The 14,184-nt window shown below is 41.3% G+C and overlaps 1 protein-coding gene across 1 annotated transcript in view; it reads left to right on the top strand.

The window, feature by feature from the left end:
- dcc (DCC netrin 1 receptor) overlaps positions 1–14,184 on the top strand; it is an 897,707-nt gene that overhangs the window by 592,886 nt on the left and 290,637 nt on the right. The window contains exon 10 of the mRNA XM_059988663.1: positions 11,800–11,948. Coding sequence (XP_059844646.1) covers positions 11,800–11,948 — 149 coding nt within the window. The remainder of the gene's footprint in view (positions 1–11,799; positions 11,949–14,184) is intronic.

Here is a 14,184-nt window from a genome sequence, read left to right as displayed (position 1 = left end):
CCAATACAAACTGCCTTGTATAAAGTGTATGTCGCTGGAAATTAACCTTTCCAGTAATATTAACAACGTGCTCTAGAGAAATTGTGACATGCATCAAACGAAAATCTTATTGAAAATTTATACACGTATTCAAACATAGATCTATTTCTCTCGCTGTCTTGATTTGAGTTGATTACTCGCATGCCCAATCGTTCAGAGTTTACGTAGTTGTTTTTCTGACTACACCAGGTTGGGGAATCTATATCTATCTATATATAGGTAGATATAACTCGGGTGCCTAAGACTTTTGCACAGTACTGCAGTAATGTTATGTATTGCACTGTACTGCTGCTACAAAAATAAACAAATTTCAAGATGTATGTGAATGATGCTAATCCTGATTCTGATATGGGTCTCAGTTGTGGACTGAGAGTGGGAAGGGGGCAGGAAGAGGGGAATCATGGTTGGGAAAAGGGGAAGGGAGAGGGGAGGGAGTGGGAAGCACCAAACACACTTTCTATAATGATCAGTAAGCCAATTGTTCAGAATGAAGTCTCCTTGCCTGGTGTCTCAGGGCTGGGTGTGTTGGCACTGTTGCCACCCCCAGCCCCTGGCATTCCTTCTCCACACACCCCACACCCATCCTGAGTCACTCGACTCGCAACAAATACAGTATTGTGTAGAAGTCTTAGGCACTATATATTATATATATTTTGCTCAGTACTGTAGAATTTTTACAGTAGCATAGAAAGAAGCATGACAATTTGTATTCTCCTCTCATATTCTCCCTCAGTGAAATCCACCATTCCTTCTCTCTCAAATTCTTATCAAGTCTCCTACCACAGGCAGCTTCCCTGTCCAAAAGACTATAAGATGTATGAACAGAAGTAGGCCATTTGGCCCATAGTCTGCTCTGCCATTCAATCATGGAATGATCCAATTCTTCCAGTCATCCCCACTCTCCTACCTTCACCTCATACCCCTTGATGCCCTGGCTAATCAAAAACCTATCTATCTCTGCCTTAAATGCATCTAACAACTTGGTCTCACAAGATGGTAACAGATTCCATATATTTACCAACCACTGACTAAAGTAATTTCTCCACATATCTGTTCTAAATGGGCATCCTTCAATCCTGAAGTTATGCCCTCTTGTCCTAGACTCCCCTACCATGAGAAATAACTTTGCCATATCTAATCTGTTCAGGCCTTTTAACATTTGGTATGTTTCTATGAGATCTCCTCTCATTCTCCTGAACTCCAGGGAATACAGCTCAAGAGCTGCCAGATGTTCTTCATAAGGTAACCCTTTCATTCCTGGAATCATTCTTGTGAATCTTCTCTGAACTCTCTTCAACGTCAGTACATGCTTTCTAAATTAAGGATCCCAAAACTGCACACAGTACTCCAAGTGTGATCTCACGAGTGTCTTATAGAGCCTCAACATCACATCTCTGCTCTTATGTTCTATACCTCTAGAAATGAATGCCAACATTGGATTTGCCTTCTTCACAACTGACTCAACCTGGAGGTTAACCTTTAGGGTACCTTGCCCAAGGACTCCCAAGTTCCTTTGCGTCTCTGCATTTTGATTTTTCTCCCCATCTAAATAATAGCCTGCCCGTTTATTTCTTCCACCAAAGTGCATGACCATACACTTTCCAACATTGTATTTTATTTGCCAGTCATCTTGTTGGATTCTGGTGTTTTTAATCAGAGGTTCTTTCAGAAGTCAGGAAAGAGATATAAAACTATTACTTCACAATCATTTTATTAAGTGTTAATAGAACAAACAAAAGTAGAAAATAGACAGTAATTGAGGTCTTATAATAAAGAGAGGGAGAGACAAGTGACCAACGAAGAAGATGGCACTGCCTTGTGATCATCTCTATTTGTACAGATGGATAAGAAACATTCCGTGAGAGTCCGTCAATCTGAACCCCCCCCCCCCCATTCAAATAATGCAGCACCAGTGAAGTTTCCAGAGCTTTCCAGAATCTTACAAATGTAATCCCCTGGGACACATAACTTCTGTATATACATTGGTGACTGCTAGGAAATATGCTAAACAGTAATATGTGTAAAAGTAATTATATAAAATACTAACAGACAATTAATTAATTAATTGTTAAGCTGCAAAGAAAATAATAATGAAACATTCTAACCCAAGAATTAAATGATCTGCTCCAACAACCTGAATGTGCAACAGAGAAACCGTGACACGGGCCTCCATGCTGGTAGTAGTGAGCAGAGGGCGTGCCATGGATAGTGAGTGTCCTTAATAATGGATGCCGCCTCCTTGAGACCCGGCTCTCGAAGAGCTCCCAGCGGAAACCCACCCCACATGGTGACGGGGAAATATACAAATATACCATCTGCTTACAGGCAACACCGGAAACTGAACCCGGGTGAGTGGTGCTGTAACAGCGTTGCGCTATCCTGGTAGTGCATTCTATGCACCCATCACTCATTATACCTGCACTGTACTTCTTGGTAGCTTTTACATTTTATTCTGCATTGTAATCGTTTTACTTTTTTTGTTGCTCAGTGTAGTGGTTTGATCTGTATGAACAGTGCACAAGATGAGCTTTACGCTGTATTTTGGTACATGTGTGATGCACCATCAATAGCTCTCGGAGACGGGAGGCGAATAATAGGCTTTATTAGCTGCATGAGACCACGATTAGTAGCAAGAGACCACCACACAACATCCTGGAGACTGAAGGGGGAGCGGTGCCTCCAACAGCCTTTATACAGGGGTCTGTGGGAGGAGCCACAGGAGCAGTCAACAGAGGGGCGTGTCCAGACAGGTATATGTACTTCACCACAATGTGACGTTGATAAATTGATCTTGGAGCAGCTGTAAAGATTGGCACAACATTGTGGACGAAGGAGCTCATACTATGCTTCACTCTTCTATGTTTACTGTTCTATGAAGAGCCCCGAAGGTCCACAAAGTTCCACAGATCTAATTACGTTATTAATCAAATGCTCAATCAGAGTAACGCCCTCTGCCTACACAGTGCCCATATCCCTGCATTTCCTGCACATTTGTGTACCTGTCTGGGAGCCACTTAAATGCCTCTGTCGTATTTGTCTCCTCCACCATCCGGACAGCACATTTATCATTCCGTTCTAGGAATCCCCGTTTTAGCAGGACAGAACACACAGTCCAGTTATTCCTTGGGATAGAGACAAAGGATCATTGTACCGAGCAATACGCCAGCTGAGGGTGTTTGAACCCTGGCCTGCTGTCAGTGCCATTGTCTGACCTTCCTGTGCAGTCCTGATGTCTGCAGGTGGTGAAGTCAGTCATCTATTGACCCAATCATGCAGTTAGATTTATTTTATTTTATTTATTTAGGGGTGCAGTGTGGAACTGGCCCTTCTGGCCCAATGAGCTGCACTGCACAGCAACCCACCTATTTAACCCTAGCCCAATCACAGGGCAAATAACCCACCAACCGTTACGTCTTTGAACCGTGGGAGGAAACCAGAGCACCCGGTGAAAACCCATGTGGACGTGTAGACTCCTTCCAGACAGCACCAGAACTGAACTCTGAACTGCGGAATGCCCTGAGCCGTGATAGAGACGTGCTGCCTTCCACACTACTGCAGCGCCCACAGTTGCACTTTAGAAATTGTCGCCATTTGACTAATAATCAGTGCGACTCAGTCCCTCTTATTGCCAGTTACAGTACTGTGCTAAAGTCTTAGGCTCATATATGTAGTTAAGCAGCCTAAGACCTTTACACAGTACTGTACATTGGTTAAAAGAGGAAGGTGGTTGCTAAACAAATAAGAGTACTTAGCTTTGTATTAGCTCAGTAGTATTGAGTGTTAAGTGTTATTTGGAAAGACAAATTACAGTACTGTATGCTATACCATGAACATTAAATTCCCCATTTTCAGGAAACCCACAATCCCTGGGCTGCTTTCTCTTTCCTCTGTTTCTCCCTATGCCCCCACCCCATCACCCTCCCCACCTGCTTCCACCTGCCCTCATATCTCTCTTATATTGTTTCATCTGTCTGTGTAGGCAAGTTATTGGGTATATTTTTGGCGGAGGTTGATAGGTTCTTGATTAGTCAGGGTTTCAAAGGTTACAAGGAGAAGACAGGAAAATGGTGATGAGAGGGTTAATAAATCAAACATGATGAGATGGTGGAGCAGACTCGATGGGCTTAATGGCCTAATTCTTCTCCTAAGCCTTATAGTCTAACGTTCTTGTGGTGTTTTGTTTTACTCGCTAGAGCTTAGAAGAATGAAGGTGATCTCATTGAAATCTATGAAAGGCCTAGAGAGGATGTGGAGAAAATGTTTCCTATAGTGGACTACCCTGGTCTGATGTTATTGATAAAGATTGTCAGTGAAAGAGGAATGAATTCACAATCTTCAATTACAAACATTGGCTTCTTGATCTAAATAGTCCTGAATGGTACAGGGTTTTAGGGTGGCAGAGTGGAGGTACATTTCTACCAAAGGAAGTGTAAGGTGCTCCTTCCCTCTGCTAGCCTGTAGGTCGCCCTTGGGCAAAGTATAGCACCTGCTTAGCCCCCCGATTAGGGTTATGTGAAGCCATAGGAGCAGGTGGTGGATTGTTGGATGAGCAACAGGTGCATATCACACCACCTGGTTATGCGACCACTCCACCCTCTCTTATATACTGCCAGTCTTCCCTCTATCCTCTCAGTCCTGATGGGTCCTGCCTGACCCATTGAGTTCCACTAGCAGTTTGTGTTTTTGCTCCTCAACTTCTGGTATATTGATCTTTTTCAATAGTTTATTACTTTGTACCTTACCAAATGATTATTGAAAATCTTTAGAGACTATATCTACTATGTTGCTCTGGTGTAACCTCTGCCTCTGTCTATATCTCAGTTAAGACTGAGTCTTCTCACTACTGCCATTGGGAAGGAGGTATTGGTGCCTTAAGTCCCACACCACCAGCTTCAGGAACTGTTACTACCCTTCAACCATCAGGCTCCTGAGCCAGTGCAGATAACTTCACTTACCTCAGCACTAACTCCACAATATACAGACTCACTATCAAGGACTCTACAAATCATATTCTCAATAATAATGAATTGATTTATTTATTTCTGTTTTATTTGCACAATTTGTCTTCTTTTATTCCTTTATAATTCCATACTGACTATTCATTATTATATTAGTTGCATGAAGATTTTTTTCATTTTTTCTCTTTCAATTTCGTTTCCATAATGCTTTCCACAATTAGTGCCAAGGCGATTTGTCCAAAATTTTAACTCCCTTCTTCAACATGGGTCTAATGTTAGTGTTCCCACCATTCCTCTGGCATCAGACTTTTTTCTCGTAAATTATTAATATGTGCACTTGATCCTCTACCATTGGTTCCCTTGATTCTTTTAAAATGCATGAATGCAAACTGTCAAGGCTATGGATTTTAACTTCTTTGGGTTTATTCAAAGTTTTGTCACTTTTTCATTCAAATATTTCGTTCATACCGTGTCCATTTGATCTAAATGTCAACTAACCTCTGGAACTAGTTGATTTCAACACTCCTCGTTGTCTGACAAATTGCTTCTTTATTTCATTGTCTTGTTCTGTCAATTACTCATTCCCTACTGTCCATGCAGCTTTTTAATCTGAAATCCACCCTCCCCCCCCCCCATCTTTACTCGGATCGGTTTTATTTGCATTATACATTTGTTGTACAGTACATGTGTTAGGAATTTGCTGTAGTGTGCTGGTCAGGGTGTGACATACAACAAAAACAACATTCAACAATTATAAAGTATCATATAAAAATGGAGGTAAAGGAGCAGATATGGAATAAAATGTGCATAAATATATAAATACCAGCATTTATTAACAATATAAAAATAACATTATAAAAAGTTGTTCACAGTGCAGAGCAGTAAAGGGGTTAGTACAGTACTGTTCAGGAGTCTTAGGCACATATACAGTATATACTGTAGCTAAGGTGCCTAAGACATGGAACATACAAATCTACAGCACATTACAGGCACGTTGGCCCATAATGTTGTGCCGACCATGTAACCTACTCTAGAAACTGCCTAGAATTACCCTACCATATAGTCCTCTGTTTTTCTAAGCTCCATGAACCTAACTAAGAGCCTCTGAAAAGATCATATTGTAACTGCTTCTACCACCATCTCTGGCAAGATATTCCATGCGTCCACCACTCTCTGTGTACCTCAGACTTTGCACAGTACTGCACGTTATGTTTTTCCAGTTATCAAATGACACTTAATACTACACTTAATACTACACTTAATACTACTAATTGCAGCCTTATTTCAGTTTCCCAAACCACCTTCCTATTTTAGCCAACATAAATACTGTGCTAAACTCTTAGGCATCTTAGTTCTATTCCAACCTCCCAGCATAAATCTCCTTTGTCTTTATCACCTTTCTGCCTTTCCCTTTAATAAGGACAAACTGGATGACATGATGTACAGTCAGTGACCATATTTTAAGGTACTTTCTTTCTCTTCTTAACCCCTTTACTGGTTCACCAGAGTTGTCTGTGCTGGGCCGAAGCATTCACTTTACCACACATCTTCCAAGTGAAGACACTCCCTCTCCCTGATATGAGGTCTTTGAAGCTTCTGTTGGCAATTTTGTAGCGCTTGGTTTTTAGGGGATGGGGTTGCTAGCCCAAAGCTCAATCCCTTGCTTTCATAGCCGGGCCATGGAGCATCCATGCTGAACTTTATTTCCTGTAACTAATAAAATAGCCTCAGAGTGTATGTTCTTGGTTTCTGCTGCTGTAGCCAATCCACTGCAAAGTTCAAGGTGTTGTGCATTAAGATGCTCTTCTGTATAACACTACTGTAACACATGGTTACATCAGTTACTGCTGCCTTCCTGTCAGCTTGAACCATCTCCTCTGACATCTCTCATTAATGAGGTGTCTTCACCCACAGAACTGCCATTCACTGGATTTTTGTTTTGTTTCTCGCACCATTCTCTGTAAACTTTAAATACTGTTGTGCATGAAAATGTCAAGAGATCAGCAGTTTTTGAGATACTCAAACCACCCTGTCTGGCACCAACAATCATTCCATAGTCAAAGTCACTTACATCACATATCTTACCCATTCTGATGTTTGGTCTGAACAACAACTGGACCTCTTAACCATGTCTGCCTGCTTTTATGATTGAGTTCCTGCCACGTGATTGACTGATTAGGTATTTGTAATAACAAGCAGGTGTACCTAATAAAGTGGCCACTGAGTGGATGTTTCACTTTATTTAGTCTGTCTCGTGCCTTCCTGTCATCCTTTTATGTTTCAGTTTGTTTCATTTCATTTTGAAATCTATAGCTTCTCAATCTCTCCATTCTTCTGTTCTTCCTCATTGCTTAGAGTTCTGACAGTAACCCTGTACTCAACCTTCAGAATGATCTTCCAAAGTGAATCACTTAATGCCTTTCCAGAATGAACTCCATCTGCCACTTCTCAGCCGCTCGGTATCCTACCAATGTCCTGTTATAACTGAGGACACCCAAGTCATGGTTGCCCAGTTCTCAGTTTTCATAATTTGTTCCAACTCATCAAGTTAAGTTTATTGTTACTTAACTGTATACATGTATATCGTCAAACAAGACAACGTTTCTCTGAACCGAGATGTTAAGCACAGTCATACACCTAACACTCATAATGTATAACACATAATAACCTATGAAAGTAAGGATGAAATCTACTGATATATTACACATAAATAAACAAACTATAGTGCATAAATTAAATATTGTAAGGTGCAGAACGGATTAACCAGTGACACTTTGAATGCAATGCCACAGTAAGTTCAGAAGTCTAAGGGAGGGAAGAAACTGTTTCCCATCCTAACTGTTCTTACTGTTATATGTCAGAATCGTCAGCCTGATGGTAAAATGTCAAAGAGGATGACGGTTAGGTGGGATCCTTGATAATACTAAGGCCCCTGCATTTACAGTGTTCCTGATAAACATACCCAATGGATGGTAGGGAGACCCCAATTGTCCTGTCAGCCATTCTCAGTCCTTTGTATGGCCTTCTGGTCTAATGCTCTGCAGCTCCCGTAGAAGATAGAATGTAACTTGTCAGGAGGCTCTGAATGTAAAACGCAGTATTGATGGGTGAAGGGAGCCTCTCTTTCCTCATTTATCTTAGGAAGGAGAAATGCTGCTGTGCCTTTGTGTTCAGGGAGGTGATATTAAAGGTGCAGGTGATGTAATTCGAGATGTGAACTCCTAGGAACTTGGCGCGCTTAACTCTCTCCATGGAGGAGCCATGTATTCACAGATGGGGGTGGTTCATCTGCACTTTCTTGAAGGCCACAATGATTTTCTTGGTCTTCTCCATGTTCAGACTTGGGTTGTTCTCACATCAATCTACTGGCTGCTCCATTTCTCTATGCTCTATCTCATCATCATTGTAACCACTGTTATGTCATCTGCAACACTATTCCATTTAGCATGTGGTGGAACCACACAGAAGTTTGAAGAAGTCCTATATCTCTACATAGATAGATTCTGTTGTGGTGGTCACCCATACCCATACTACCATGGACAGATGTATCTGCCATAGTTGAATGGATGATGAATAGATTATATTGGGTATTTTTGTGCATCTCATTACAAGTAGTGAGTAACTGAAGATGTTAGACAGTGTTGGGGTCTGTGGGACCTCCTTCTAAACATTATTATCCAAATCATAGAGTTATAGAGAACCTCAGCATAGAAATAGGCCCTTTGGCCCATCTGGTGCATGCCAAACTGTTTTTCTGCCTAGTTCAACTGACCCACAGTTGACCGTAGCCCACTGTACACATCCCATCCATGTACCTAACCATATTTCTCTTCATCAAACCCACTTCCACCATTTGCACTTGCACCTTGGCCGGCAATTGTATCACCCCCTGAGTGAAGAAGCTCCCCCCTCAGCTTTCCCTTAAATATTTGATCTTTCACTCTTACCCCATGAAAATCCTCCCCTTCCTCTGATTTGTGATAATGCTCTGCATAAAACTGTCCTGAAATTCATCCCTCTCCTTTATATTTTGGAATTAGAAGTTAAACTGAAAGACAGTACCTTTGCAGATAATTATTTTTCTTGCTAATTAAAGTACTTGCTTGTTAGTGCGATGGAATGTCATTACCAGTTGAGAGAATGGGATCCTTTTCTGCTTATTCATTTGGGTACATAGGAACTTAATTGGCTAATCACATTCAATTCTAAGTTTTAGTTGTTAGCCCTACAAATCATTCCAAACTAACTGGGAAAAATGCTCCCTTTTTTAATGTAAGTCCCAATGAAAAATTATTTTGAGAAACTTCAACTGAGTTCCCAGCAATCAAGGGCTGAATGTAATGAGGAAATTTAATCTAATTAGCATTGCTTCAAACAGCCCATAGGATGCTAAGGTGAAAAATAGACTGCTGGGAGAGGAAATTTAATTCTGGAGATATAAAACTACCCAACACATCACTGGCACCAGCCTACCTGCTATCAAGGCAATATATACAGAAAGGTGCCAGTACCATCATGAAGGACCACTCTTACTCTGTTCATGGACTGTTTACCCCACTTCCATCAGAGAGGAGGCCATGTAGCATCCACACCAGGACCACCAGACTCTAAAACAGTTACTTTCTCCAAGCAATAAGGCTGATTAACAACTCCACCCACTAACCCACCCCTCCACACCCCCAACGACCACTACTTTATCATTTGCTGTTAGTCACCTTATGTACAGACACTCCTGTGCCTGATGTCTCTTTATGGATATAAAATCAATCTATTCATATAAGCTATCTTATGTATTTATATTTATTGTGTTTTTTTTATTTTTATGTTCTTAATTGTTTTTGTTTATTTTTTGGTGCTGCATTGGATTTCCTTTACACTTGTGTACTGGAAATGGAACTTGAACCTTGTGCAGAGAGGTGGAAATGTTTTCTGTCAAAGGGCAAGAAATATGAACTTGATCCCTTTTTTAATGAATATGTGGTTCACGTACAGTTCTGAGAGCCCTTTGTCTATTGTACAGTCCAGTTGATAGAAAAGATTCAATGGGGAAATCGGTGAAATGGCACAAACAAAAGTGGCACAGTTAGTAGAACTGCTCCCTCATAGCTCCAATGATCCCGGTTCAGTCCTGCCCTCTGGTACAGTCTGTGTGGATCTGCTCGTTCTTTCTGTGAATCTCTAGGCTTCTACTATGTGTTGTGATCTTATTTCACATCTCAAACATGTGCAGGTCGTTCAGCTAGTTGACCATGGTTAGTGAACATAGCCGAGTTGTGGATCCTGTTGAGAATTGAAGGGACTGTGGGGAGAATGAAGTGGGTTACAAAGGATGGGTGTATGGACTTTGTGGGCTGAGGGGCCTTTTTCCATACTGTCTGTCTCTAAAAGCAGGAATTGCACCTCGGGGCATTCATTGTCACAGAGAAACAGAAATAAAAGGCTAAATGTTCTGGGCAGAGAAAAACAGATAAAAGGGTAAATATTCTGAGGTGAAAACTTTCATCAGAAGTCCAGCATACCAGATAGTTTACCTGCCTTTTATCTCTCTAATACCAGTGCAATGAGGGAAGATCTCTTTAAAACCTACCTAGACTGAGTGGATATGAAGAGGATGTTTCCAATAGTGTGAAAGTCTAGAACCAGAGGGCATAGCCTCATAATATAAGGTCATCTCTTTAGAACAGAGATGAGTAGGAGTTTCTTTAGTCAGAATGTGATGACTGCAGAATCCATTGCCACAGGCAGCTATGGAGTCCAAGTCATTAGGTATTTAGAAACCGGAGGTTGATAGATTATTGTCAAAGATTACAGGGAGAAGGCTGTAGAATAGAGTTGGGAGGGATAATAAATTGGCCATGATGGCATGGTGGAGCAGACTCAATGGGTTGAACAGTCCAATTTTGTGCTGGTATCTTAAGATTTTGTGGTCCAATTGCACACTTTTATTATTATTTTATAATTAGTTTTACATTTGACACCACTATCTTCAAAGTTTAAAGTAAATTTATTGTCAAAGTGCATATATGTCACCATACATAACCCTGAGATTCATATTCCTGCAGGCACACTCAATAAATCCAATAATCTTAATACGATATAACCATGAAAGACCACACCAAAAGGGGGACAACAAATGTCAAAGACCGATAAACTGCAAATACAAAATAAATAAATAAATAGATAGATAGATAGATAGATAGATAGATAGATAGATAGATAGATAAATACATAAATAAATGAATAGATAAATAAACAAACAAACAAACAAATAAATAAATAAATAAATAAATAAATGAGCAAGCAAGCGAGCAAGAAATATTGAGAACATGAGATGAAGAGTCCTTGAAAGTACGTCCACAGGTTGTGGGACCAATTCAGTGAGGAGACAAGTGAAGTTATCCACACTGGTTCAAGAGTATGATGGTTAAAGAACTGTTCTTGTACCTAGTGATGTACCTCCTTTCTGATGGCAGCAGCGAGAAGAGAGCATGACCTGTGTGATGGAGGTTTTCGTTGATGGACACTGTTTTCCCATTGCTCCGTGTAGATGTGCTCAATGGTGGGGAGGGCTTTATCTGTGATGGATTGGACTGTAGACACTACTTTTTGTAGGATTTTCCATTCAAGGGCATTGGTGTTTCCATACTAGGCTGTGATGCAGTCAATCTATATACTCACCACCACACATCTATAAAGGTCCGTCAACGTTTTAGGTGCCATGGCAAATCTTTGCATACGTCTAAGAAAGCAGAGGAGCTGTAGTGATTTCTAAAAAAATAATTTGTATTTCTTTTCTATGCAGTGCAAGTTCCAGGACCAGCAGATAATTTTAAAGTTCTCCCCATTTCACCAAGCTCCATTTTAGCATCCTGGGAGCCACCCGCCTATGCTAACAATCCAATCCAAGGCTACAGGCTGTTCTGGACAGAGGACAATGGCAAAAAAGAACAGGTGAGCTCATTTTCAAATTTCTGCAGATGCTGGAAATTCAGTGTAACACACACACAAAATGCTGAAGGAACTCAGCAGGTCAGGTAGTGATCTTTGAGCCAAGACACTTCATCAGAACTGAAAGGGAAGGTGGGAGGGTTCCAATGTGGTTAACACAATGCTATTATACCTAGGGGCATTCCAGAGCTCGGAGACCAATTCAAGTGCCTGTAAAGAGCATGTACGTTCTCCCCATAGAATGCATAGGTTACTCCGGTTTCCTCCCATGGTCCAAGGACATACTAGTTAAGTTAATTAGTCATTGTAAATTGTCCCATGCTTAGGTTAGGGTTAATTGGGGTTGTCAAATTGCTGAGGAAGTGCGGCTGGAAGAGCCTACTCCATGCTGTATCACCAAATAAATAAATAAGAATGTGAGGGGAGGGGAAGGATTATTAGCCGGTAGGTGATAGGTGAGACCAGTTTGGTGGGAAGGAGGGTGGGTGTGGGATGGGGAATGATGTGATAAACTGAGAAGTGGTAGGTGAGCTAATTTAATGACTTTGAACTGCATTTAATAAGTTGGTCATGGTTTCTCATCAAATTTATAAGGCATTCTGCTAATGTCACCTTTAGTGTACTTGACATCTTAAAAAGTAAGTTAGATTCCCTCTACTGATGCTGAACTGGGCTGAGTTTGGGTACCATCTGCATCTGCCAAGATTTTAAACAACACACATGCAAAATGCTGAAGGAACTCAGCAAGCCTGGTTGCAACTATAGAGAGCAACAGTCAACATTTTGGGTCAAAACCCTTCAGCAGGACCGGAAAAGAAGGGGGAAGATGGAGGAAGGGAAGGAGAATAAGATAGAAGGTGACAGAAGAAGCCAGGTAGGTGGGGGAGGAAGGATGAAGTAAGAAGCTGGGAGGTGATAGGTGGAAGAGGTAACAAGCTGAAGGAGGAATCTAATAAGAGATTAAAGTGAACCATGAAAGGAAGGGAATGAAGAGGAGCATTAGGGAGAGGTGATGAGAAAAGAAGGGGTGAAAGTGTAACCAGAATGGGGAATAGAAAAATGAGGAGGAGGAGAGAAACTACTGGGAGTTGAAGATCTCAATGTTCATGTCATCAGGTTGGAGTCTATGCAGACAGAATATGAGGTGTTGTCCCTCTAGTCTGAATTTGGCCTTGTATAGCAGGAGAGGAGGCCATGGATACACATGTCACATTGGGAAACTCAAATTGAAATGGGTGACCACAAGGAGATGAGTTTCAATTTTCTCAATAAGACCAGGATTGATTTGATTGGTCATAAGACCACAAAAACACAAGATATAAGAGCAGTATTAGGCCATTTGGCCCATTGAGTCTGCTCTGCCATGTCATAATGGCTGATTCAATTTTCCTCTCCGTGCGAATCTCCTACCTTCTCTTCATTCCCTCCATACCATGACAAATCAAGAAACTATCAAGTTCTGTCTTGAACATACCCAATAACTTAGCCTTCACAACCACCTGTGGCAACAAATTCCACAGATTCACCACTCTCTGGCTAAAGAAATTCTTCCTCATCTCCCTTCTAAAAGGACACCCCTCTCTTCTGAGGCTGTGTCTTCTGGTCTTAGACTCTCCCACCACAGGAAACATCCACTCTATCAAGACCTATCACCATTCAATAGGTTTTAATGAAGTCTCCCCTCATTCTTCTGAGTTCTAGTGAATACAGGTCCAGAGCCATCAAACGCTCTTCATAACTTCTTTGAATAGTTATGTTGATTGTATGAAATAACATTGTACTTCAGCATAAACAAAAGATTCTGTAGATGCTGGAAATTCAGAGCAACACACACAAACTTAGCAGTCGACATTTCAGACTGAGACCTTAATGAGGGGTCTTGTCTGAAATTACTATTTCATGCCTCTCCATAGATGCTGCCTGACTTGCTGAGTTCCTCCAGCATTTTGTGCATGTTGTACATCAGCAGACAGCAGCTACTAAAAAGCAACACTACGTCAGGATGTTCTATGCATATTTCTACAATAACTACATGGTACTGAAGTTGTCAGGGTTTGATTGAATGTGGTGTGGGGCCAAACTGCTATAAGGGGACAAGCTCGATAAGCAGCTGTACTCATAGTTGAGCACCTCCACCGCATCGGCCAGAAGTGGAATTGCTATTCTCACTCCCGTTCCAACATTCCAGTCCAGAGCTTCCACTTCTGCCATGATGAGGTCACTCTCAGGGTGGAGAAGC

The sequence above is a fragment of the Hypanus sabinus genome, chromosome 14 (assembly GCF_030144855.1).
Source record: "Hypanus sabinus isolate sHypSab1 chromosome 14, sHypSab1.hap1, whole genome shotgun sequence".
Taxonomy (NCBI): Eukaryota; Metazoa; Chordata; class Chondrichthyes; order Myliobatiformes; family Dasyatidae; genus Hypanus; species Hypanus sabinus.
This window is presented reverse-complemented; position numbering and strand designations above follow the sequence as displayed.